Consider the following 25,457-nt stretch of genomic DNA (forward strand, 5'->3'; position numbering starts at 1 on the left):
GAATAGAATCCGATCGCTAACATCCCCATCACCTCGCCATTGAATCACCCAGGCCCCGTACTACTACTTGTCGGCTACCCTATCAGGCGAGAGATGGGCTACAAGGCGCCCGTGGATGCTCCTCGGACTTTCCCAAGTAGGTTTCTTCGTTCACGCAGACGTCTCCTTTGGCCTTTCTTGCCACACCCATGGACGGACCGACTGACTGAACCCCGTCGCTCCTCTCCTGTATGCAGTACCCTCCGGCCCGCGGAAATCCCCAGCAGGATACGATGATTAGAAAACTCACTAGATTCGGATTTCGGGGGACTCGTAGCAGATTTTAGATGATGTCCGAGGTGCCACTGGGAGATGGGACGAAGCGCAGACGAGAGATGGCAAAAACAAATGGGCGGTGTGGATTCGCGCTGAATTCCAACTGCCAATGACAACGAGACGAATCCCGCATATCTCTTTTTGCTGCTTGTGCGCCCGCCGAGGCCCGGGATTAGAAGTGGGAACCCACTTTCGTCGCTCTTATACCAACCCGCTTTTGTGGGTTCAAATACGATCGTATATAACCATTGCCGCACATTGCCTGCTAACATGTTGTCTGTTTGTGTTTTGTTCCGGGAGACGTCCGACTTGTTTGCGAGTCGATTCAGGGAATGGGAATCGATATACCAAAAGACGTTACCCCAACGGGATTGGGTGTAACCTACGTGAGGGGGAAACTGTAACGCTTCTACGCTACACACACAGCTCCAGATGCTGAACCCATGAGCTCGTCCCCATCCGCACTAGTAAAATCACCCAACGCTCGCCCGAATCCGTAACTCCTTCTCATCCATCAACGCCGCCATCTCCGCCAACTCATCGTCGTCGAATTCGGCACGGAGGAGTCCAAACGGGAGGAGGTAGATGTCTGTCCAGAAAATAACAAATTAGGGATTTTGTGTGTGCCCATTGTGACGCCCAAAACTACGACAAAAACATACCTTTACACCACGGACACTCCCTTACAGCTCTAAAAACCAGCGTCTTCGCTTTGGCCGTGTTGCCCTGCTTCGCTTCAAAGTGGAGGTAGAGGTACCACAGCGAGACGGAATGTCGAGCGCTGTGTGTTATGAAGAGGGGTTGGTTAAATTGACATTCCACATGAGGTATGCCACTTGGGCTAGCATACCTCGGACTATCAAGCGCGCGCTCGAAAAGCGATCGGACGATATTGGCGTTGGCGGTTTGGCGCTGGTGCAGTTCGGCCCAAATCGCGAATGTCCAGAGGATATGAGATGGGTTGCTGTGAGCGGACAGATAATGCGCGTTAGTTGGGTTAGTTTCGCACGAAAAATGGATAGGGCGCGCCTCCACCCCAACAGAAAACACACGCAAAAACTAACCTATTCAAAGCCCGATCAACCGCCCTCCTAACCCTCATCTCAACCTTCATCCTCCCCTCATTCCACCCATACAAGGCCCACATCATGGTATTCACCGGGTATCTCTCCAACGCACGTTCCAGCACCTCTCTAAACACGGCAGGCTTAAACGGCTGGCCAGAGGTCGCGTGCATGTACAGCAACCGCGCGTACGATTCCCACACGGCTTCTTCGAGCGCTGTCGGCGGGGAGTCGGGGGAGGTGAGGGATTGCAGGAATCTTTCGTGAACTTCTTGGGCGTCGGTGACGGAGTGACAGAGGTATTCGGTGAGGGCGTAGCAGGCGAGGGTGTGGAGGAAGAGGGTGGCAGGGGGGGAGGAGAGGGGCATGGTGGGGTCGAGGAGGGAGGAGAGTTTTTCGAGGAGGGATTTGCGGGCTTTTATGATTTTTACGGGAGTGGGTTGGTGATTGGAAGAATCTCCCGCGGCTTGAGATTGTGGTGAGCTTGGCGGAAGAGGCTCGTCTAGCGCAAAGGCGAGTAGCACCGTGATGGCGCGCGGGATGTTTCCAGCGTGGTACTCCAGTTCCGCGAGGTTGTGGTACAGCGCGGGTGCCGATGTCTGCTTGTCTTTAGGGAATGTGCGATAGGACTGCAACGCAACCTCATACACGCTCCTCGCCTCCTTCGTCCTCCCCTGCGCAAGATCAATCTGCGCATAAGCGTCCCACAATTCCAGATTCTGCCGCTCAGTTTTCAACTGCTGCTTGGCGAGTTTGGCCGCCCGTTTGGCATTGAAGGCCGCTTCGAGGGTATATTGCAACGGCAAGAAATCTCGTTGCAGTGGTGGATCCATGTTTTGCGTCTGTGCGAGGATGTTATTGACGAAACCGTGCCTGCCCCGCCCGGCTGATTTGACGATATGGACGTCTCGCTCCGTCCAGAGACGGAACCATGTCCCGGCTTCGGAGAGGGTATTGGGCGTCTGCGGCCAGACTTTGATGGGAATGTCGGGGAGTTTTGCGCGTGGGTCTGCATCAGCCTCGTCTTCGCTGTCATTCGCAGAATGTCCTGCATCCGCAATCATCGGGAGCGAATCCAATGACGGCGGCCAGAACCCCATCGAGGACACATGACTGGCCAGCTCTCCATGCAGGAACGGGTCGCGAAAGAACAGATGCGATGACGAGATGCCACCGTTGAGCGGCACCGACAGCAGATGCAAGAAATTATGAATGAGTTGCTGCCTCGTCGACTCGTGTCGGACATCAAACATGAGCGTGGACACATCATCGAACATGACGGTGCGGTACGGATCATCTATACCGTTATCGTCCGCCGCTTCACGGAGAGGTAGCCAATTCCTGTAATCCTGCTGTGTCTCCTCATACAAGAACCTCGCATATTCATCTTCCTCGTCGTCCATTTCAGGCGGTGGACTAGGAGGCGCTGGAGCGTCAGCGGGCTTCCCTGTTTTGAGGATATTGGCAGCCCATCCCTCCGCGCCATCCTCCCCAAATCGCGGGACCTCGCTTTCCCAAAACGACTCAAACATGCCCAAACGCTGTTCATACGTCTGGGTCCGAAACGCCGGCGGGCAAAAGCAGTTGAACTCGATGATCGCCTGGTACAACGCCACGGCGCGCTCACGGAAGCCCGACTGGTACAGCAGCAGACAAGCCCGTGTGAACAAATGCGTAAGGATTTCCTCCCGCTTCACTGCCCCTGCTTTCGTATCCTTCCGCATCGTGTCCATGCAATCCTCGTACAGCTCGATACACGACGACACGCTGAACGCGCCGTAGATGGTTTGTCGGAAATCGATGTACTGCATCCATAATTCGATCGAGTTGGAACTCGCACGGAGGACGTTGTCCCATTTTGTGAGGATTGCGGTCGTCTCGTAGGTTTCTTGGCAGCTGGCCATGTAGCCGCATAAAAGTTCCTCGTTGTTGGGCAGTTCCTTGAGCGCGGACTCGAAGATCGCCTGTTTCTTCTCGTGTACTGCCACCCTGAGGTTTCCTTTGTCCTCTTTGTTCAGGAGGAGGGTGTCTTGCAGTTTGATGAGCTCAAGCCATAAGGAAAGGTCTTTTGGGTTCTCTCGCAGCCGTTTATTAGCTTTCGCAGTCTCTTCCGTAAAGTGGGCATCCTCGGAGATCACATCTGACGGGATGTCGGACTTTAAAGCTGGGTCAGCGGCGATAGAGATGAAGTCACCGCTATCGTGTTCTTGTCGGGTCGCATCGTCCTTTGATTTCAGCCTGCAAGACCAATGCGCGCATAAGCTTCTAATCCGACTGCACGAAAACGGTTGAGACCATGCCTCATCGGAATGCCAGGCTCTTTGAGAACACGTTTGAAATCTTGATATCGCACTTTCTGCAAATGGATGCGACGGTCAGTTGGCAATCCGTTGTATGCTCCACACCTACGTCATGACCAGCAACATTTCGTACCCCCAATCCGTGAGAGCTTGAATCCATCGGTCTGTACCGATAAACGACAACGTCACGGCTCTTGCGCGTGGCGTATCTGTCGATTCTCCAATCCGACGGAGCACCCAAAACCATGTCTAAAAGGGCATTTCGTTAGACTCCCAAAAGTCGATTGCCCAATCCGCAGGTCGCATTCTCTGAAAGTACCTCCCCAACGCTTGTAGCTCAACGTGGAGCTAGTTCCACGTTGGTACGCCAAGTTTCGGCGATCGCCTTTCCGATCAAGAACGAAATCGGTCGTCTCGATGACATTATGATATGCCGAGTTCCTACAAAGTCTCAAATGTCAGCCCTTCAGTCGTGTTCCATCAATCCCAACAAATACGCAATCAAACTCACTTATTGAACGTGAACTCCTCCCGCTTCTTTGCATCCCTAGATCTCGACCTTGATCTAGACTGGAAACACACGAAAACCGATCAACATTCTATCCCCTCTCCTTCATCCCCTCTCCTCTCCCAAAACGCACATCCGGAGACGGAGATAAAAGCAACCTACGCGTCTCCTCTTCTTTCCCTCCTTGCGATGGTTCTTCTTCTTCTTCGACGGCTTTCTCCCACCACGGTTCGTCTCCGACCGATCACCATCGTCTGAGTCTACACTCCTACTACTGCTCCGTCGCCTCTTCCTATCTGCTTTTCGGGACGGTGATCGCGGACGTCGGGGGGGTGCGTCTGGGACGGGAAAGGCGGGTGATCTTGAAGGGGGTGGTTGCGGGGGCGGGATTGTTTGGGCTGTTTTGAAGGATGGGAAGGATGGGAGAGCGATTGTGGTGGGGTTGAAGGTGGAGAATGACGGGAAGGAGGGGAATCCGGCGGGTGTGGTTGATTTTGAGAGTGTTGAGGATGTGGTTTGGACGGTGTCCTGCCCATCCTCGTCCTGTGGCGTGGTCATGGCGAGCAACGAATGCGTGGAACCCGAACGTATTCAAACTCAGATTCAGTTGCGTGGATACCCGAACGGGCATTCAAAAGGTCAACAGCGCGGCCTCGCTTCTTCCCCGCTTCCCTTCCCTTCCCCTCAACGCATCCCGCTCTATATCTAGTACAGCTGTGCAGGAATATCGCATTGACGGTGTTGGACGTACTGTACAACCTGGGGACCCATCCGAAGGAGATCCCGCTCAACTTAACAAGCATAGGAACTAGCGCTCTCTAGTATACTCCCGCATCCATGTTCCTCCGCCCGGCCCTCCACCGAGCTCTCACCCGCTCCACACGCCACTGCCCCGCCCACCCAAAACTCTTCACCACAACCGCTCCCACACTCGCAACCTCCCCAACCGTAAAACTCGTCGCCCGCCTCCGCAAAGAAACCCAGTGCAGCATCTCCAAAGCCCGCGAAGCCCTCGCCGCCGTCCCCTCTACCTCCTCCGATCACTACGCCTCAGCCCTCGCATGGCTCGAAGCGGATCAAGCGGCCTCTGGCCGGAAGAAAGCGGCAAAATTGGACGGGAGGGTCGCTGCAGAGGGGTTGGTGCACGTTGTGGGAGTGGATGGCGGGAAGAGGGTGGCGATGGTGGAGGTGAATGCGGAGACGGATTTTGTGGCGAGGAGTGGGGATTTTGTGGGGTTGGTGGATGGGGTTGGGGCGTCGGTTTTGTTTGCTGAGATTGCGGGTGGGAAGGGGGTGGTGAGGCAGTTGGATGTGGAGGATGTGAATGCTGCGCCGGCGTGGCCCTCGTCTCGGAGCGCGGAGACGATACCTGGTGGCGAGACGGTGCGGGAGACCGTTGTGGCTGCGATTGGGAAGCTTGGAGAGAACATCCGGGTGCGGAGGGCGGTTGTTACGCGGTTTCCTGGTGAGGAGGATGCCACTGCCACCACATCTGCGACGGATTCGAAGGAGGTGTATGTCGCGGGCGGGTACGCGCATTCCGGCGGGGACAGCGTGATCCCACCGGGTTTTGGACGTATCGCTGCCGTCGCCGTGCTCAAAATCGCCAATAACAATCCACAACTGTCTACTGAAACGAGAACGAAACTGCATCGCTTAGCAGCCCAGATAGCTCAGCACGTCGTCGGGTTCAGCCCCGCCACTATCGCGCCGGTCTCGGCCCCTGGCCCATCCGATTCTGCAAGGGACCCCGAAGACACCGAAACGACATCCACGGCCCTTCTCACGCAACCCTTCCTCTTCGGCGGGGGCACCGTGCAGGAGGTTCTTGCACGCAACGCGACGGAGTTGGGACTCGCTACACAGGATCAGCTGGCGGTACATGATTTCCTCCGCTGGGAGTGTGGAGAGGGGATCGAGAAGAATGAGACGGATTTCGCGGAGGAGGTTAAGAAGCAGGCTGGGTTGGCTTGAGATTAGAGATACAGAATAGAAGGAGGGATGTGTATTGTATTAGACGGCTTCCATCAGCGGGAGCAGAGTAAATATGCATGCATTTGGAAGTAACCGGCGCCGATGAAATCAATCCCAGTTGGCGTAGAAGGCAAAGGGGTTGGGGTTAGGGTTAGGTTTAGGTTTGTTAATCAAATGGTTCACTTTGGCTGCGAAAAAGTCTTATTCTTGAGGTGAGCTACCCACCTTCAAGCACGAGTTACCCATTCCTTATAGTCACGGCCGAGCCGAGGGTGGGCGTTAGTTACAGGGAAGGGGATGATGATGGCATCAAGAGAGAGAGAGAGACACACATCCCTCACATCCTTCAACGAGTAGAACCAGAAAGAAATGCAGACAAAAAGATATATGTATGTACACAATCGATGCGAAAGAAAAACACCCTCAACATGTACTGTATCATCAACGGGTTCTCTGATGAAACCCGCCGCCGCAGGACGGCATCGCAACAGCAATCATACGCCCTTCTCTTGCACCCGAGGCCAGGCCATCCTACACCACCACCGCCCCCCAAATCCCCCCGTCTGCATGCAACCCGCCATACGCCGAACCCTCCCGCATCCAAGAAAGAAGTGGATATCAAACCCCCACCCACCCGACTCCCTCCTTTCACAAACACCCAAACAAAACACCCAACCCGACCCCTTCCCTCTCCCCCTCAGGCGCAACAATGCACTCCACAACATCCCGCGTAACGTGTTTCTGTGCTCGGGCGGCGCGGAGGGCGGGGATGTCGAGCGCGCGTTGGAATGCCGTTTTCATGGTGTGTGATGCGGTGGTGGTGGTAAGGGCGGGATCCGGCGTGCCGGAGAGACGGTAGAGACATGCGAGCAGGGTGGCGGCGCGTTCGATGCCGTCCAGGTCTTGCAGATGCTCATAATCTAGAGATAGACAAACAAGATTTTTTGGACCGACAAACAAGATGAAGAGAGTGGAAAACGTAAGCCGCCACAAATAAAACCCTCATGCAAAAAGGACGGAGTGGAAAGAGAAATGTGCAACGTACCCGCCAATGCCTGTTGAATACTCCCCACCAACCCCTTCGCCACCTCCCTAACCCCCTCCCCACCACCCTCAAGCACCCTCCCAAGCTTACACTCCCCCCACAGCACACACCCCTCCGCCCCAACCACCACATCCCCGCCGGTCCACACGCTCGGCAACACCTTCTCCAACAACCCTTCCGCCTTTGCATAGTACCCCACCTCGCAGAGACAGGCGCAGAGCAGCAGGGCCGCGCGGGTGCGGTGGGCTGGGAGGTGGGATTGGGTCGAGAGCGTGAGGGCCGCGAGGGTATGCGGGAGTGCCGACATTGGCGCCGATGCGTCCTACAAAAAAAAAACGCGGGGTTCATATGCCCTGATGGCGAGAAGATGTGGGTTTGGCCAAGGTTAGAAAAAAACTTACCAGAAACAATTCCGCAATCGCCAACCGACACTCGACAACCTGCATCCCCCCGCGTGCCCCCCCACCGCGCCCTAACCACCCCAACAACCCCTCGACCCCGTCCTCCGCCCTCCCTTCGGCCCTACACACCCACGCCCGCATCACCTCACAGCTGAACAACGCCTCCGCCTCCCGCGTGGGTTCCACAACCGCCTCAAATAACCCCGCATACTGCCTTGCATCCCCCACCTCCCCCCGTCTCAGCGCGCGCGCAAACAGTATATCCAAGGTGGTAGCGATCCACCGATCCCCCGCAGGCCCGCTCACATACGCCGGCCATCTCTGTTTCGCCCGCTTCAGCAGCCCACACGCCACGTCGTAATCGCCCTGCCGCGCGTGATGGGTCGCGAGGATACACAGCCCCAGGGGTCCGTCGTCGGAGGAACAATCAGGTGGCGAACAGGGGAGGGTGTACATTGACGCAAAGAGGTGTGAGAGGGTTGGGGAGCCGTGGTGGGACCAGATGTGGGCGTGGAGGATGGTGAGTGATGAGGGCGGGAGGGAGTGGGTTGTGGCTAGGTGGGTGGCAAGGGAGAGGTGGTGGAAGGTGAGGGTTGGGGTGGAGAGCTGGGGAAAGGGGGAGATAGGAATGAGCAAGCGTTAATTAGGGTTTCGGGGGAGTTGCTAGGTTTTGGAGAGCATGTGGGTCGAATCTCACCGTCTCCAAGAAATGCCGCGCGTTGTTCAGCCGCGTGAAACTCAGCATGGCGGCCTCCTCCGGGTCCTGGATCTCGTCGAGCGGGTAGTAGCTCTCGAAGCGGAGCGCCGATTGGGCAGGGCCCGAGGCAAGGGAGCCGTTTCGTAATCGATGTTTCAGGCTGATCGGAGAATAATGCGGGGCGCACAGTTAGGGTTCATGTGAACATGTTCAATGGCGATTCCGACGCAGGGAGCATACTTCTGCAGAAGATTGAGGCAGGCAGTATCGTGCATGTCTTGCGCTAACGGTATCGCGCGATCGACCGTCTACCAGAGTCATTTCGAAGCATGATCAGTAAGTTCATTGGCGAAGGACGGCAAACAGCAACCTCACCTCCAATGCAAGCTGCCTATACCCAAACCGCGCATACACCGACGCCATCGAGAACAGCGTGAAATGATGCACCCATTTTGTCCCCCTGTCCAAAAAACGTCAACCACCACCCCTGCAATCACTCCTGCCCTCAAAATCCATCAACGTACTCCCCCGGCTGCTCCTTCATCAAATACATGAAATACCGCGACAAGTTCTGCAATGCCCCTTCGAACTCGCCGGCGCGCATGCAGTTGAGAAAACTAGCCCAGTCGGCTTTGTTGGCGATTGGGGCTGTGATGTGCGTTTGCATTGAGGTGAGGGTTTGGTGCAGGGCGGCGGGGGTTAGGGGCTCGGTGGAGTCTGTGGGGTTGGGTGGGCGGTTAGGGATACGGGGCATGGAAAAGGATATGTTTTTTTGTTCCGGCATGGAAACCGGCATTGACCAATGCCGGATAGGTTGGTAGCCGGCACCGGTGCAAGGAAAAGGATGGGTTTTTACCTTCCATCATTCGAACGTGCGCGTCGATTTGCTGTTCTACGTCTGCGAGGGATAACACTGCAGGGTGGAGAGAGGAATAAGTCATCCTGCTCATTCGCCACCACCCACCATTGAGAAGATCCCCATTATGGCGGGCACAACTCACATGGCGGCTTCCTCCCCCCAACCCCATCAGTGTCCATCATACCACCATCCGCCACCCCCTCATCCCGATACGCCTTCAACGCATCAAAGAACGCATACGCGCAAAACAAATCGTCCTTCAACCGATACCTATCCACCATCGCGTTCCTGATGTACGTGCCAAACGGGGAACACACGGTGAACTTTGGGTGTTGGATGATTTTTTCGTCCTGATACACCGGCTTGGTGCTGCTGTTCATCAGATCCAAGACTTCCAGCATCGTGTTGACGGACTGTAGTGCGTCGTCTAGCCTTGTAAGGAACGCGTCTCGCCAGGAGGTGGTGGTGCTGTATATGGGTTCGCCTGCCTCGTCGGTTTCTCCAGGAATTGGGATTGGTGGAGTTGATTCATCTGGAAGTTGGACCAGGAGATGTTGCAAGGTTCTCTTCTCTTCGATTCCCGACTTCTACAAATATAGGCACAATAGAAGATCAATACCGATGAAGATTTTGCAATGAAGATCACTTCGAGACAAGCGTAGCCTACACACACAGCTGCATGGTCCAACAGCAGCGCAACGATATCATGGCGGGCGCGCCGCGTCACCTTCTCGTAAGGGAACGCGGAGTACGTGTGGTAGAGGACCAGGACGGCAAAGTGATGCGGAGTGAGAAACATCAGCCGGTCGCCGGATGCGGTGCCTTGTTTGAAGAGGTCGTCGTAGTGGTTTGTAGAGGCCATCGCCGGTGGGGCCATCGAAGGCTGTTTCTTCCAGGTTCTGGTTGATTCGAAGAAGCCGTAGATCCGCCCTGACTCCTTTCCGCCGTCGCAAGCCCGTAGAAGCAAGTAGTCCGGCCAGCAGCAGCACAATGGAAGCTCCCATCCACTGTGGGTGGTGGAGAGACTTGAGAGACGCGCTGTTCTGCCCTCCCCCCGTTAGAAAGCGGCTGCCTAACAGTGTTTTATCATCAAAGAGGAGCTTCTCCAACCTCCTCCTCGTCCATAGACTCGAGAGGACTACGTTCCTCGTCCAGAGCACAAAGTCTCTGATCAGGGCGTAAACGTCATTGCGGGCCCGGTTTTCACAATCCGGCCATGCAACCGCCAGACACACATCATATTCTCAGTCCCATGTGAATCAAACCAGGACGGTCAGCCGAAAGGCGGTCACTCCGCAAAAACGAATATCTCTTCATTTCCCAAATGCTGTACATACAAAACACCCTTCAAGAAAGGGTGGCTTCACCCACCCCTCATCCGTCAACAGAACTTCACGCCTTGCCACCCTTCCCCGCCTTCAAAATATACCCAATCAAACCGGCAGTGCTCGCATCGTGTTTGCCCTCGGAGGAGGAAGATGTAGCGGCGCCCGTGAGTTCGGGGAGGATGACATTTGCGAGCTGTTTGCCGAGTTCCACGCCCCACTGGATAATCACAATGATATTAGCCAGGATCCGGCGGCAAGACGGTGGTAAAACGAGTAAGAGAATGACGAACGCACCTGATCAAAACTGTTGATATTCCACACAATCCCCTGCACGAAAATCTTATGCTCATACATCGCCACCAGCGATCCAAGCACAAAGGGTGTCAGCTTCTCATACACAATGCTGTTCGTGGGATGGTTTCCCCTAAACTGCTTATGCATCCTCAATATATCAAACTGCGGACTCTTCTCATCCACACCCGCCTTCTTCAATTCCGCAACGACTTCAGCCTCGTTCTTACCGCGAGCGAGCGCCTCAGTCTGCGCGAGGAAGTTGGCGAGGAGGATTTGGTGCTGTTTGCCGTTCGAGATAGGGTTGTGGGTGTGGATGGCGGCGAGGAAGTCGGCGGGGATGAGCTTGGTGCCTTGGTGGATGAGTTGGTAAAAGGCGTGTTGGCCGTTGGTGCCTGGTTCGCCCCAGATGATGGGGCCGGTGGTGTAGTCGGTGATGGCGGTGTTGGAGCGGGTGGTGGATTTGCCGTTGGATTCCATGTCGCCCTAAGATAGATTGGGGTTATGTTAAAGGGTGTTCAGATCACAGAGTAAAGGGATAGGGTCCCCACCTGCTGGAGGTACGCCGGAAACCGATGCAAATACTGCTCATACGGCAACACGGCATGCGTCTGCGCGCCCCAAAAGTTATTATACCACAGCCCGACGGCAGCCAGAATAACCGGAATATTCTCCTCCAGCTTGGCCGTTCTGAAATGCTCGTCCATCGCATGGGCGCCTGACAACAGCTGCACAAAGTTGTCGTAGCCGACGTAGATTGCGATGGAGAGGCCGATGGCGGACCAGAGGGAGTAGCGGCCGCCGACCCAGTCCCAGAATTCAAACATGTTTTCAACGGCGATGCCGAAGGAGGTTACGGCAGAGGCGTTGGTGGAGAGAGCGATGAAGTGCTTTGCCACGTGCGATTTCTAGTGGGATACAGGAGGAGGGAGAGAGTGTGAGACCGCGGTGTTTCGAGAGAAGAAGCGAATGAACTCGCGCAGTGAGCTCGCTCTTGGTTGAAACCAGATCGCTTGGCTTCGCTCGCAGCTCGTTTGCACTCGCAATACCGGGCTCTCCTTGCTCGCCCTTCCTCCCTTAGATCGGAACTCACCTCCTTAGCACTCTCCAAAAACCACTCCTTGGCCGTCGTGGCGTTCGTAATCGTCTCAATAGTCGTAAAAGTCTTACTCGCCACAATAAACACACTCGTCTCCGGATCCAACGTCTTCAACACCTCCGCAATATGAGTTCCATCGACATTCGACACGAAATGCACCTTGAGCCCCTTTTGCGCGTACGGCTTCAACGCCTCGGTCACCATGTAAGGCCCGAGATCCGAACCGCCGATCCCGATGTTGATCACGTCCGTAATGCGTTTGCCAGTGTAGCCTTTCCATTCGCCGGAGCGGATGCGGTTGGAGGTGGATTCCATTTGGGCGAGGACCCGGTTTACAGAGGGCATCACGTCCACGCCGTCTACTTCAATCGGCTTGTTGGACCTGGGAAGAAACGGATGAATGATGAATGATGAATAAGGATGGTTGACGGTTGGTGGTGGAGGATGGATGATGGATGAGAGTGGATGATGGTGGGTGGATGATGGATGAAACGATACCCTGCTCGCTCCGCCCGCGACGAGGATGTTGCGCTGCGGTAGGCGGGAGCGAGCTTGTTTCGCTCGTTGCAGTAGAACACCCACGCTTGCTTTGCTCGCGAACCTCAAGCAACCGCTCGCTACGCTCGCGTCATACCTATTCCTGAGCGCAACATGAAGCACCGCCCTATCCTCAGTCGTATTAATCTTCTCCCCCCTAAACATCTTATCCCTCCACTCCTCAACCTTGCTGTCTTTCACCAACTTGAACAACAGCTCCAGCGTCTCATCGGTGACAATGTTCTTCGAGTAATCGAGCAGCAGCAGAGGAGTGTTGGTGACAGAGGGAGCGAGGGTTGTTGGGTTGAAGGTAGTATGGTATTTGGAGAAGCGCTGGGGGTCTTGGGCGAAGAGATCACGGAGATGGAGTTGTTTTGCGGTTGAGTTATAGTGGGATTGCAAGGCTTGCCAGGCGGGTTGTGTTGTTACGCTGGACATGGTTGAGAGAGGCGCTGTTGGATGGTAGGTAGTGGGAGAGTGTTTGGCTGGGTGATGAGCTGCAAGCTACGATGGGCTCGATGGGGGAGGGAGTGTGAAATGGGTCGTCCGCCTTTATCTCGTCTTGGGGAGAGCGAGTTCGAGGGAGTCGCGCCCCATCATCACAATGACGGAACACGAGAGGCTTTCGGGTGGGCGTCACAAACCGCCGCCTCTCTGGAACGATACTCCGACGGACCGCGAGCCCACTCCTAATCCTTGCGGCTTCGCTTCATCTATGTACAGTATTCCGCCCGATGGAGGCACGGAATCAAAGAAACGAGCAAAGAGGCATATCAAGTTGGAAGCGCAATAAGCAAAATCCATGATGATATCGGAGGCTGCTCATATTAGATATGATAACATATATAACAGCGATGGGGGAAACCTATGCGGAAACCTAGTATCACGCCGGGGACAAGGTCACTTGCAACGGGTGGGAGTACATCCACCTGCGTCGTTGGCCACACGTCGCAGTCGGCTAAGCTTGGTCTCCGATCTATCCTTCGGTGCTTTGGATCTAGGATCCAGGCATGATCTTTACACGTCCGAACCTCCACAGCTTGCCCTCGTTGAGGAGGGTCTCGACGGCCCAGCGAAAGAGACCCGTGTTCCCCTGGTACAGCGGTTGAACGGTGGAAACAAAGCAGATTGGACATAAAACTGACTCCTTACACTCTGTAACATACGAAACTGGAGCGCTTCTAGAGCTTTTATTGATAACGCGTTGTTTTTCTACATTTTGAAGAACCATTCTGCCCGTGCCAAAGGTCTCGTATCATACTCGACCCGGTACTTCCCGCGGTGCGTGAAGCCGGGCACTTTCTTCCAGGATCCCGCCGGAGCGCCCTCGGCGCGACTGCGGGCGAGTATGATACGAGACCTTGGCACGAGTAGAAACATTCGAATCTCAAGACAAGCAATGGCTCCTTGTCTTGAAGCATACGGAGAGAACTTCCAACCCTTCCACCATCACCGCCCGATTCCAAGCAGTCCTCGCTGCGTCGCGCTGAGGATGTCCAGATCCCAATCCCGGTCAGCTACCTCTTCACCCTCCTTGTAAGCTGGAGGCGCGATGTTCTTATCGATGGCAGCCAGTTGCGCAGCGACATACGCTGCGTTGTTTCGCGTTGCTGGAAGGAATCCGGTGTAGACGACCTCCCTAGTGTCGGCTCCAGAAAGATACGCCGCGGTGGCGTGAGGCAACCTGTTGTCCTAGAACACCACAGAACCTGCCGGGGCGACCACCGGGCGGCAACGTCGTTGCAGGTCGACATGCTTGTTTCCATTCAGCCTACAGAACTCGCCGCCTTCCCCAGCGGCCGCTGCGGCGGCATGTCCCTTGAAGTAATCGTCGATCTGCCTATGAAAGCCCGGGACGACCTTGAGACCACCGGACTGCCCGTCGAAATGATCCGTCAGACACACGAGGGACTGGATCGGTCTCCACTTCGTCAGCCCCTCCCCCTGCAACAGGTAAGGGTCGTGTGGGTTCCTATGCAGATGCAAGCCGAGTCCGCGGAAGCTAGACGCCGACGCTTCATGATCCGTGAGAGCCCGCCATGCGTCAGAGAACCACGTACGGTTAGCGACCTTTCCACTCGAGAGCGTCCAGAGAGGCTGATCCAGTGGGTGTCCTTTGGAATTGTGCCAAGCCATCAGAGTACGGAGCGCTCAGTAAGGGCAGACCCAGCCTGGCAACCTGCCTGGCAACGGGCGGCGCGACTGCGCAAAGGTGTGAGTATGTGAGCCCTGAGATGTCTGTCCCATAGTCGACAAGCCCTCGTACTCCTGTATCCGAAAAGAGCGCCCAAAACCGTGAGAACCCCCAGCATGTTAGCAAGGCCCAGCCTTCTCTGCACACAATTCTTACTCTCTCGAAAAGCTGCTTCTGCCTTATCATTCGCCGTCGTCTCCTTATCTCCCAACCGCCGTCTAGCCAACTCCGACGCTACTACCCCGAAAGCTCCCACAGCTAAGAAGGAACGACCACCGACCGCCATGTTTGAGAAACTCCTCCACCAAGGTCTTATTTCCCAGAAGACCTTGGACGCTATCCCGCATACCCACATGACGCCGGTTCAGGAGCAGACTATGTTGCCCATTTTGGAAGGGAGGGACTGGTACGTGCGCTAGACGTTATTGGGCAATTGCGGCGAGAGCGGGAAGGACTGAGGCTGAGCGAAGTGAGGATAGACAGGAAGAGCGTATTGCTCGAGGAGAGCTGAGCGCTAGCAAGGCCTCCTGCGGCGAGCGAAGCGCAATGTGAGCTGGTTGCGCAGAAGGCTCAGCCTCACCGTCCTTGTCGCGAGCGAAGCGAGCAGTACATCTTATAATCTTCGTATATTCGCGCGCATACTATCGCTGTCATATTCTGCTCCGCGATGTTCTCGCTTGCAGGGCACGCAGGTTCTCATATGTTCGTAGCTTCCCGTGACTTAACTAGGTTGTACATGTAGTCTGGCACAAGCAAAGACCGGAACTGGCAAAACGTTGGCGTTCCTGGTACCCAGCATCGAGATCCTGCGGCGCAGACAGAAAACCTTCCCGGTAAACAAAGTCGGGATCCTCGTCATCTCCCCAACCCGCGAGCTGGCGATGCAGATTGCGAAAGAAGCTGAAATGCTGACCAAAAACGACAAGTGGATCGGGATTCAAACCCTTGTTGGTGGTATCGATATGAAGAAGGATTTCCGCGCCTTGCAGGCCAAACCTTTTCAGATCGTCATCTGCACACCGGGACGGATCAAAGCGCACTTTGAGGAAGGGACGATGAAAGCGGACTGTAACCAACTGCAGGCTCTGATTCTGGATGAGGCCGATCGGTTACTAGACCAAGGATTCCGTCGCGAGATTGAGAAGATCATAGCGTTCTTGCCTAATCGCGCTCAGGTCCCTCGCCAGACGCTGTTGTTCTCTGCCACCATCCCCCAGCAAGTCAAAGAAATCGCAAGGCTTGCTCTCAACCCGAACTACGAGCACATCTGCACGATTTCTCCGGACGACACTGCTACGCACGACCATGTATCGCAGCATATCATCTCAGCTCCCGACATGGGCTCCGTACTTCCCGTTACTCTGCAACTGTTGCTCACGCTGCACCGGGAGCAAACATCGAAAATGGTGGTGTTCTTGCCCACCGCCCGCCTCACGCAGCTGTTCTTTGAGCTGTTCAAGGCTATAACTCGCACGTCTGGCCTTCCTGAATGCTTTGAGATACATAGTCGGAAAAGTCAAGCGCAGCGTACCAAAACCGCCGCGCAATTCAAAGATGGTGAGTTAGCGCACACCTCACCGCCTTTTCAATTCTTCAAGCCCATACGCAAGATCTCTGACTACAAGTTTTTTTCTTTCACAGCCAAAACCGCGATCCTGTTCTCCTCCGATGTCTCCGCCCGCGGAATGGACTTCCCGGGTGTCCAAGCCGTCGTCCAAGTCGGCATGCCCTCCGACCGCGAACAATACATCCACCGCCTCGGCCGAACCGGGCGCGGTGACAGCACCGAAGGCGAGGGATACCTCATCCTGGCTCCCTTCGAAACACCCCTCCTCAACCTCATCAAAGACATCCCTACCGAACCCCTCCGCATTATCCCTGATCCGCACGCCATAGCCGCTGTCGAACAGGCACTGGATATCGTCGACATGCAGACAAAGCACCAGGCGTATGCGACCTTTCTGGGATACTACAAACAGATGCTCGGGAAAGTCAAGTTGCGACCCGAAGCGCTTGTCGTGCTTGCCAATGAGTGGGCGCGGACGTGGGGTTGTGGCAACACACCGCCGCCGATGATGAGGTCGACTGTGAGCAAGATGGGGATGAAGGGGGTCGCGGGGTTGAATGTTGTTAGTCAGTTGCCAGGAATGGAGATGGGTAATAGTGGTGGGGGAAGGGGGCCTGCGAGGAGTAATGACAACAGGGCCCGTGGCGGTGCGCCGAGCGGTCCACCCTCCAATACCAACAACAACAACAACAACAACAACAACAACAACAACAACAACAACAGACCTCGTACCGGCCCATCATCTGCACCCAGCAACACCACCAACATCAACAACAAACCCCGTAACCAACCATCAGCTCGTCAACCACGCACCAACACCACCCAACCTGGAGGTAATAACCCACGCAACGCGAAACAGCACTCTCGTCCGAACACCGGTGGTGGCCGGCCCAGCGCGTCGAGTGAGTCGGCGCCGAAACGGGCTAAGAGGGATCCCCGGGATCAGCTTTGAGTTCAGGAAACTTTGGGGAAGGGTTAGGTGTTAAGGATTGGGGGCGTAATGCACCCTCTCCAACATATTTAAATTATTGGTTGTTTGCATTTTTGCGATGCGTCTTTCTGAATCTGGACGTTTGATGTCGGTTCATTTCTATGGCGGACTTCCCAGCGGTCAGCATGTTGAATGGATGTTTGCCAACGAATAATCTGATTACCTTTGGAATGTGAAAACAGCCCGAGGCGTATTTACACCATCGAAATGTAGAGAGCGTGGGTTGGGACAACTTATGGAGTTTAGCTTCCGTATTCACCAGACAGCGATGACTTCGTTGCGTTCCCTCCCGACCGACCCCCTCCCGATCTCCTGTAGGAGCGGTAAACGGAAATACGCCTCCTGCCGGGGCGTACATATGAATTCCTGCGGACGGGCCGAAAAACGCGGCGGAAAGCTGACAGAAGGAGTCGATTTCAACAGCGCTTTTCACAAATGACAGGGTCGGAGCTTGGGACCAAAGCAACGAGGCACAGACAACTTCGTCCCGGCCACTCCCACGGTGGCAAAGCGGCGGACTCGGTGCCGTGGTTACTTCCAAACTTCGGAACCTCAGAACCTCGCAAACACGAACATGGTCCGGCTGTCAAGTTTGTGCGCATCCGGAGTCCGCCGCATCACAAAAGAACAACCCACCCGGAGGAAGCAGAAAGCTCCGACCGGACAGTGCAAATGTGGTGGAGAAAAACAAATTCGAGGGGGAGAATGGAGCCCGACCCGGAATTTGGAAATATTCTAGCCCGCGAAAAACTCTCCGTTTGTGGGAAAACCATCCGAGGACAAAGAAAAAAACCCCGGGACACAGGGGCGGACAATTTCGCGTGTGAAGGGTGAAGGGGACTCTGCACTCTTTTTGACTCCGGAGAAGCTCCCCCTGAAAACGGTGACATTTCGCGACAACCTGACGCCGCTCCGTGGCTTGCGCGATGAGCGTTTGAGCCTTGCGTGGTGCTTTGCTTGCGGTGACTGGTGTGGGGACTGTGCGGCTGAGTGGGGTCAGTGGGGTAGCTGGGCATTGAGAGAGACTTCCTGATGGATACACAGGATGGCGACAATTTGGGACAAATCTATGCAAGATAGCCGATAGGAGTTTTTTCGTCCGTCAGGTGCCAGTTCTCCGCGACTACGGTGCAAAGGCTCGCTCGACGTTGGCATCGGTATTCAGCAAGCGTGTGAAACAGCTTCGAATGAGTTTGCAGCGCACCCATGGATTCGAGCGTGGATTAGGGCGACGGCTCAAGGACTTGTGTGTTGTGTAGTCTTTTTCGGTCCGACAGCGTTTGACGAGATCTGCCGGGATACTCGGACTGCGTGGATGATTTGGAAGTACACAGAGGAGGCCAACGCCGAAAGCCCAACACTTCGCTGTAAAGCCTTGCCATCTCGTTTTTGTTGCGACCACCATGCGACAACAATCTTTCCCGGCCGATGGCGCAAAGCTCAAGATTGAAGGCGGATGGGCGTCCATTTCGGGCCGCAGGACACATTTGAAGGACCGAATGCGGTATGTTGTTCGGCGATTCGGAGTTTGCGCGGAGAGCGAAGTATTACCCCGACTAGAAGGAGGCTCTCCTGGAGATCCCTCCAATGCCTTCCTCGGCTAAGCGAGGCCCATGCGGAAGGGTCTGGGGTAAGAACTCCAGCACAATGCAATGCATCGTCTCGTCCGTCCCCGGCTATAAAAGAAGGCGGCGCAACTTCCCTTCCCCCCCATCAACAACACAACGCCATCAACAATACGCACAGATCACTTCCTCCTTCGCAAAAGCACCCTTGACTTTCAACCCAAGAACCGCTATCCTCGCTCCATCATGAAGTTCCAACTGACCACCCTTGCCGCCCTCACTTTCCTCGGCCTCACCTCCGCCGCTCCCGCTGCGGCTGCTGTCGCCAAGTGCACGTACCGCTGCCATGGTGGACCTCAAGTTTACGAGACAGTCGGTAAGTGCTTCCTCCACTATCTGTGAACTCCTTGATTTCAACATCTGAGCAACATTTTAACCCATCTCCCACCAGCGACCATCACCCTCACCAGCGGCCCATGTCTCGAAGGCTACTGGGGTCGCGGCATCGAGCAAGCCAACAAATACTGCAACGAGAACATCGAGAAGTGCAAGGCGCCGTACTCTCCTTACGGATGCGTCGCTTGGTGATGATCTGGCCCGGCGCCAATTCATCCCGTCAGCAATCGCCATTCTGCTACTCCGATCCCGCTCCGTAGATAGTTTTCATAGCTTGCTGACTTGACGTGCTGGAAACATGTTCCAAATTCATCAATTCTACATCAAATACATCTTGCCCCACCTCTTCTAAACATATCAGAACAATTGGCGATGGGTTGGAAATGGCGGGGTTGTGAGTTGAGTATTATGGCATGGTAGGCAAGAGGTGTGGTACGGCATCTTCGTATGCATGCTCTCCTCAACCAACTCGAATTCCGATGACGCCAACCGATTCTAGCCTATTTCGGTCTTTCCCGGACTAACTATGGGACTATCGAAGAACGAAGCTCAACTCCAGCCCTGCCAAGCCTTTCGAGCGAGCCGAGCACCATGTACCGCAGGCAAACCCCTTATGTATCCACCATCATTGGAAGACCACTCGGGAGGCGGATGACTTGCACACAGAATGGCACACGGTCTGACACCTTCAACCTGTGGCGGGATTTCTTCCATTCGTGGCGCAGCATTCACTTGCGACTGCGCTGCAGAGTTTGATTGCCACGACCGCGCTGTCGAAAAGAAGCGCTCTGGAATACGCAGGTCTGAAGAGAGCTCTTCTAATGAACCGGGTCCGCGACACCCGTTGTTTTGGGTTCGTGAAAAGAGTCGATCATTCTTCTTTTCAAGGTTCATTTAGCAATGTGGGGGCACTCAGAATCAGTTCCATTCATCTGAATGTCGTCTGTCTCCAACTGTCCTGTGCCCGAAGCCAAGGTCGCTCCCATACTCGTCACGTCGACCTGCTTGGCAGGTTTCGATTCCGCCCACGCGATGAAGCACTGCGAGAAAAGGTTTGCGTTAGTATGGGTCCGCAAATGTTGGAACGAAATAGACGGCTGGACGGGATGCGTACGAAATTACAGAGAAGCGCGACAGTTCCGAGGACTTCGGAGCCGATGGCTTGAATCTTGGACCACCAGGTCAACGCGAAAACCTACCGAGGGGGGCAGAATTTTATGAAAAACAGTTTTGAGAATGCCAGAAAGGTGGGGTAGGTACCTCGTCTTGAAGGAACCCAAATATGGCAAGTACCACGGCGTACCATAGGAGAGTTGGCCCGAGAGTTAAATGGATTGCTTTCATCTGCGTTCAAATGAGGTTGAGATTCATAGCGACATATCTGCATCTGTGGTATCCCTGTGCTCACCTTGGTAATGCTTTTTTGCATATCGGCTTGTGTGCGTCGAAGCTGAGTTGTGCGCAACAGCCCCGTTTCCTTTGATTCCTTCAATGTTTCCGATGCAATGCGTACCTAAATGCACTGATCAGAACGCCAGTTCCGCGTCAGCTTACCAGGTAAAACTTACCATTTGATGTGCGAACAGCAGAAAGCCAACGCCCACAATGACACTACAGAAGCCGAATACCCAGTAGACGACGGCCGTTAATATCTTATATCTATCTATGTGGCCCTCGTCGTAGGCTTTGCCGCATGCGAGAGATAGAGGGCACATAACCAGGATCTGCGAAGCGTAGCCAGAGATGCGGAGGATCTTGCATTGTCGCTGATTCGGCAGCCAAATCTTTGTAGCATGCTCAGGGGTCATATGTATTCTGCGTTAGAGCAAGACTTTTATCAGCTTCACAATCTCTTTTGGAGGAGCAGGAGAGTCGAGTATGGCAATCTCACACGGATAGTAAGTATGTCCATATAGCGGCCAGCCCAAGGCACTGCGTGAAGTCATGAAGTGTTTGAGCAGCGGTTACGTTCGGCATGGTGTGCGTTCCCAACAGCAGGCCATGGGCTACCCGGCCGCATGAGAAGATGGTCATTAAGAAGATGTAGGAATCTAGCGTGGTAAAGCCATTTTGCCAGATCTTGTGACCCCGCTTTGTGCGGAGGCACAACAGGCCGACGCCGAGCACGAATATCGTGAGTGCGAGGGTCGCCTGTACGAGGTGAAGGGCCGCGAAATAGCTCCCGTCAATGCAGTCAGTTACAATAACATGCCACCTAGGCCCAAGACAAAGGGAAAAATAGAAAAGGGTTGATGGGTCAGCGAGCTAGCAAGGCAAAGGAATGAAAGCAGTGCATACCGGCAAGGCTGTAAGTCGGGGTTAGACATCGCTTGTCTGGCAAATTGGTGCAGAGGGACTAACCGTCGAGGGACCTGCTCTACCCTGAACCAATGCGGGACATCGACATCATCCCGAACAAATAGTACTGTGAGATAGATGTCCTAAGGCCCTGGTTGACCATAGAGGCTATGAATAGCCCATTGTTGACAGCAAGCCATCCTGATCCATTTTGCGGGCAATATAAATGCATGCGCAATTCAAGTGGGCGTAAATATGATTAGATCCAGCCTTGTGTCCCCTTTCAATCCCCCGCAGGGGAAGTATGTACACCAAGAAGCTCCAGACCAAGAAGCTCCAGAAGGGGAGTGTGTATGCACTGCTGCCCGCAAAACATAGGGAAGCGCGACACGGTTGTCAACGCGTCCATCCACCGAACGCTAAAACGTGAGTTTCGCCTCACCATAACGCTCCCTCTTTTCTGTGTGAACACATCCTCGTACACAGAGCGTTCGCCGAGAGATCCCATACCCCGAATCTACGAACGCCAAGAGTGCGTGCCGTCTCACATACGAGTTTTTCCCAGTTTTTCGTTGGGATAGTTGCACAAGATGGTATGTGGCGGTTTACGAGCATCATTTGGCAAGTAAAAGAGAAGGAAACGAGCGGGACGGAACAGCACAAAGTGGAGCGTGGTCAAACTGGGGGGCGCTAGCATGGATGATTCCTTACACTGTTCTCACCGTCTCTCCTTCTCCTCATACCCAGTCAACAGCCCGCGCCTCCCGCAAAAAGCGCGCCGTCCGCCAAAACTCCAACATCTTCGCCATGTTCGACCAATCCCAAATCGCCTCCTTCAAAGAAGCCTTCTCGCTCATCGACCACGACTCCGACGGCTTCATCGACAAAGAAGACCTCAAGGACATGTTCGCCTCCCTCGGGTACCCCACCGACTCCTCAACGGACAACATGATCGATGCCATGATCGCCGAAGCCCCCGGCTCCATCAACTTCACCATGTTCCTCACCCTCATGGGCGAGAAAATGAGCGGCACCGACCCGGAACTGGAGATATTGCAGGCGTTTGAGAGCTTTGATGAGGGGAAGACGGGGACGATTGATGCGGAGGTGTTGAGGGAGTATATGATGAGCATGGGGGATAGGTTTACGGATGAGGAGGTCGATATCATGTATAAGGGCGCCCCTGTCACGGGAGGGAGTGAGTTCAATTATAGGGAGTGGGTTAGGGTGTTGAAGCATGGCGAGTAGGGGAGTGGGAGAGGTTGGACGGACGTGGGGATGTGTGGGAGTGAACCGCCAGGATCCAGAACACTTTTCCGAAATTGCTTTGTGTAACGTAGGCTGGCGTCTACAGGGCTCAATAAGGTGATATTCGTATATACTGCAGTGGTATCGAAGTATAGAAGGACCAGATGGTGTAGTTCGCTGCTATTCCGTGCTAGTAGAAAGGTACTGTACTGTACTTGCTTACAGGAATAGGAAACCAGCTCCATCATCTCTTAGAAACTCCGCGCGTGTGTCATAGCTACTGAAGAACACGCTGAGTGTGACTCAGGCGTTGGAGTTATTCAACCCTAACCTCAAACTACACACTCACAAGGATATATCCGTATATTCGGTATATCCGGTACATCCGGTATATCCGTAAGGGTATATCCGAGTGTGATAACCCTAAACTTTTCCGTGCGGAAGGCAGTAATTCCGCGCGGAAGGCTAGGCGTGGCGTGGGCACCCGGCCATCCACATCACATGCACCCGCCGTCCATATTCCCCTTCCAAACAGGTAGGTCCACCTACAAATAGGAGCTTTCGAGGGCAAGTCCCTGTTACCCCGCAGGAGCTGTGTAAAACTCCCATTTCCGCACCAACCCTTTCATTCGTTTCATCGGGCCTGCGCGTCTCCTCCCCCACCCCCCCGTATCTCTCATCTGTGAGACGTCCAGCCTTTGGAGTTCAAGGAAGAAAAAAAAAGAAGTGGAAACGGGTCGAGGACGCGTTCAAACTCTGGTAGCGTTACCGTAAGCACGCCGCATATGTGTTTCCTACGTACAACCGCGTTGCTATGTTTGCGATCGCTCTCTGCGGCTTCTGCCTGGCTCGCAGGCGCGAAATCATTGCGGACGCTGACAGCAACGGATACCCGCGCATGGGTGCGGATCAGCGACGGGGGCAGGAGCGGGCGAGACCCCTTCGTCGCAATAAATATGTGCGGGCGAACGGGACTGAGAGGCGGAAGAGGATAAAAGCGCGTGTTTGGACGCGTTCCGACCGCTTATGGTAAGCCAGAAACATTTCGTGTTTTCGGACATCTCGGACAGCGCGATGAGTTTGCCGCTATTCCTCGAGGAGCCTGGGTGCGAGGAAGCGCCCTGCAAATCTGTCTTTCAGCGGACCAGTCGTAAAGATGGGAGTCCCATAGTCATTGGGCGATATGGGGCTTGGACATTCGATGCAGGCATCTTTCACACACTTTTTGCTATCATACTGTATACACACACACAAGCTATCTATATACACTTCCAATGGCCCATCCTCCAACCTGCTCTCGTCATATCTCCAGAATGGGCGGCCCTGAAAGCCGGATGTTGCGTTCGACACCCCCATTCCCATTCCCATTCCCATTCCCATTCCCCAGCCAACCCTCGCCACGCCCTACGCTATCCTAACCACATCCTCTAATCTCATCCCTCTCCAAGCCCCACGCAATGATCGCCCTTGTATCCATCATCATTCCCTAACAAGCATATCTAAACGAACAACAGACTATATCAGATTCCTCCCCCCAAAATACAGGGCACGGACACAGAGGTATATGAGCTTACCGCTTCGTCCACTCCCTGGCAGTCTTATCGTGTTCTTCCCGGTCGTGCAGGAATTGTTGGGCAATGTTTCCCACCAGTGGGTCGTCTAAGGAAAGAGAAAAGGGCGGACCATGAGTATGCCGTTCTTGGGTCCCTCATCCCACACAGTCCCTGTCCTTCAGCATCTGATTTTCCCCGAAACTTACGAGGATTGGCATCGGTAAGCAACGAACAAACACTCAAAAGGACTTTACTTATAGTCAACGCCGGGCTCCAATTATCCTTCAAGATATCCAAACAGATCGCCCCCTGGGCATTCACATTACAATGATAGATTTTGGTCCGAAACGTGATCTTGGGGGGCTTGAACGGGTAATCCTGCGGGAAACTGATTTCGAGAAAGAAGACCCCACCGGCGTAGGGGGAACCGGAGGGCCCGAGGATGGTGGAGACCCATTCGTAGAGGTTGTCGCCTTTGGGGCCCGCGGAGCAGTTGCAGGGGGGGTCGAGAGAGATTTCGGCGAGTTCTTTTTGGATTCTGAACAATGAAGGGAGGTGAATCAATGCGGGGATGAGGAAATGATATCCTTCTTGCTCGCTGGAGAAGTTCCTTGAGCGATCTTGCGCCAACCGCGCGATTCCCTCGCCTCAGGGCATCCTCCCCATCCTCTCCTCAATCTCGTCCTCATATGTCTTTCCATTTTTCAATTCCCTACCTCTTCGCACTATTACTCAATCCTCCCTTATTAGCAAACGTTGGCGCGGTCGCTTTCGCTTGTGCTGGCGTTGGTACTGCTGTCGTCGTCGATGTGGTTGTTGAAGAAGTCTCTGTGGTTGGACTCTTTTGTTGGGTGTCTTTTGGCTTTGCGGGTGAGACGGTGGTGGTAGGTTCTGAAGCTGCTGCTGCTGGTGGTGTTGGTGGTGGTGGTGCTGTGGAGGACGAAGAAGCTTTGGAGGAAGCTGCTTTGCTGCGGGTTGTCATACTTTTTTGGGCCGGTCTGTGACTATGTGGTGGGGAAATCGGATATATTCGAAGCTGGTGGGATTCGGAGGCAGCTTGCGAGAATATGTGTGTTGACGCTTGGGGGGGGGGGGGGGGGGGGGGGGGGTTTGTTAAGGCGATGATGATTGGAAGGTTCGAGAGAGTGGTGGGTGATCTTGGGGGTGGGAACATCGGCGGTCTGGATGGAAAAAAGAAGGCGGCCAGTTGAACCAAGTCAGAATCAC

At 54.6% G+C, this 25,457-nt stretch overlaps 10 protein-coding genes across 10 annotated transcripts; 4 read left to right on the forward strand and 6 right to left on the reverse strand.

Annotated features, from left to right (window-relative positions):
• Positions 1-564: 564 nt before the first annotated feature.
• Positions 565-4,803, reverse strand: EV422DRAFT_518060 (NRDE-2, necessary for RNA interference-domain-containing protein). The gene is made up of 9 exons (XM_053069498.1): positions 4,350-4,803; positions 4,191-4,249; positions 3,999-4,120; positions 3,813-3,928; positions 3,680-3,735; positions 1,380-3,617; positions 1,166-1,279; positions 978-1,096; positions 565-904 (listed from the first exon to the last, which is right to left on the reverse strand). The coding sequence occupies exons 1-9, from the start codon at positions 4,743-4,745 to the stop codon at positions 789-791; spliced, it is 3,336 nt and encodes a 1,111-aa protein (XP_052928949.1). The 5' UTR covers positions 4,746-4,803; the 3' UTR covers positions 565-788.
• Positions 4,804-6,404, forward strand: EV422DRAFT_518061 (elongation factor TS-domain-containing protein). Its single transcript, XM_053069499.1, has one exon. The coding sequence runs from the start codon at positions 5,025-5,027 to the stop codon at positions 6,159-6,161; it is 1,137 nt and encodes a 378-aa protein (XP_052928950.1). The 5' UTR covers positions 4,804-5,024; the 3' UTR covers positions 6,162-6,404.
• Positions 6,405-6,798: 394 nt separating this feature from the next.
• Positions 6,799-10,040, reverse strand: EV422DRAFT_617640 (uncharacterized protein; the record flags this gene model as incomplete). The annotated part of the gene is made up of 10 exons (XM_053074015.1): positions 6,799-7,081; positions 7,207-7,528; positions 7,608-8,213; positions 8,305-8,464; positions 8,545-8,612; positions 8,680-8,764; positions 8,829-9,021; positions 9,161-9,217; positions 9,306-9,750; positions 9,831-10,040. The coding sequence occupies 10 exons, from the start codon at positions 10,038-10,040 to the stop codon at positions 6,810-6,812; spliced, it is 2,418 nt and encodes an 805-aa protein (XP_052928951.1). The 3' UTR covers positions 6,799-6,809.
• Positions 10,041-10,398: 358 nt separating this feature from the next.
• Positions 10,399-13,220, reverse strand: EV422DRAFT_518066 (Phosphoglucose isomerase). Its single transcript, XM_053069500.1, has 5 exons — positions 12,516-13,220; positions 11,876-12,263; positions 11,334-11,690; positions 10,786-11,268; positions 10,399-10,708 (listed from the first exon to the last, which is right to left on the reverse strand). The coding sequence occupies exons 1-5, from the start codon at positions 12,854-12,856 to the stop codon at positions 10,556-10,558; spliced, it is 1,722 nt and encodes a 573-aa protein (XP_052928952.1). The 5' UTR covers positions 12,857-13,220; the 3' UTR covers positions 10,399-10,555.
• Positions 13,221-13,582: 362 nt separating this feature from the next.
• Positions 13,583-14,554, reverse strand: EV422DRAFT_606035 (uncharacterized protein; the record flags this gene model as incomplete). The annotated part of the gene is made up of 2 exons (XM_053073792.1): positions 13,583-14,110; positions 14,171-14,554. The coding sequence occupies 2 exons, from the start codon at positions 14,552-14,554 to the stop codon at positions 13,868-13,870; spliced, it is 627 nt and encodes a 208-aa protein (XP_052928953.1). The 3' UTR covers positions 13,583-13,867.
• Positions 14,555-14,683: 129 nt separating this feature from the next.
• EV422DRAFT_518070 (DEAD-domain-containing protein) lies at positions 14,684-16,887 on the forward strand (the record flags this gene model as incomplete). The annotated part of the gene is made up of 3 exons (XM_053069501.1): positions 14,684-15,018; positions 15,355-16,169; positions 16,254-16,887. Coding segments are annotated over exons 1-3 (1,739 nt in total), but the record flags the coding sequence as incomplete, so codon positions are not given.
• Positions 16,888-18,981: 2,094 nt separating this feature from the next.
• EV422DRAFT_564581 (uncharacterized protein) lies at positions 18,982-19,323 on the forward strand (the record flags this gene model as incomplete). Its single annotated transcript, XM_053072210.1, has 2 exons — positions 18,982-19,111; positions 19,187-19,323. 2 exons carry the CDS (start codon positions 18,982-18,984, stop codon positions 19,321-19,323), a joined length of 267 nt encoding a protein of 88 aa, XP_052928955.1.
• Positions 19,324-20,021: 698 nt separating this feature from the next.
• On the reverse strand, positions 20,022-20,939 carry EV422DRAFT_503976 (uncharacterized protein; the record flags this gene model as incomplete). The annotated part of the gene is made up of 5 exons (XM_053068394.1): positions 20,022-20,171; positions 20,246-20,326; positions 20,392-20,475; positions 20,540-20,644; positions 20,700-20,939. The coding sequence occupies 5 exons, from the start codon at positions 20,937-20,939 to the stop codon at positions 20,022-20,024; spliced, it is 660 nt and encodes a 219-aa protein (XP_052928956.1).
• A 1,010-nt stretch (positions 20,940-21,949) lies between these two features.
• Positions 21,950-22,942, forward strand: EV422DRAFT_584119 (uncharacterized protein). Its single transcript, XM_053073425.1, has one exon. The coding sequence runs from the start codon at positions 22,129-22,131 to the stop codon at positions 22,675-22,677; it is 549 nt and encodes a 182-aa protein (XP_052928957.1). The 5' UTR covers positions 21,950-22,128; the 3' UTR covers positions 22,678-22,942.
• Positions 22,943-24,032: 1,090 nt separating this feature from the next.
• On the reverse strand, positions 24,033-25,338 carry EV422DRAFT_518084 (ubiquitin-conjugating enzyme E2 E2). The gene is made up of 4 exons (XM_053069502.1): positions 24,947-25,338; positions 24,437-24,768; positions 24,252-24,336; positions 24,033-24,176 (listed from the first exon to the last, which is right to left on the reverse strand). Exons 1-4 carry the CDS (start codon positions 25,210-25,212, stop codon positions 24,164-24,166), a joined length of 696 nt encoding a protein of 231 aa, XP_052928958.1. The 5' UTR covers positions 25,213-25,338; the 3' UTR covers positions 24,033-24,163.
• Positions 25,339-25,457: the final 119 nt, after the last annotated feature.

Source organism: Fimicolochytrium jonesii, assembly GCF_025526975.1.
Source record: "Fimicolochytrium jonesii strain JEL569 chromosome Unknown EV422scaffold_3, whole genome shotgun sequence".
Classification (NCBI taxonomy): domain Eukaryota; kingdom Fungi; phylum Chytridiomycota; class Chytridiomycetes; order Spizellomycetales; family Powellomycetaceae; genus Fimicolochytrium; species Fimicolochytrium jonesii.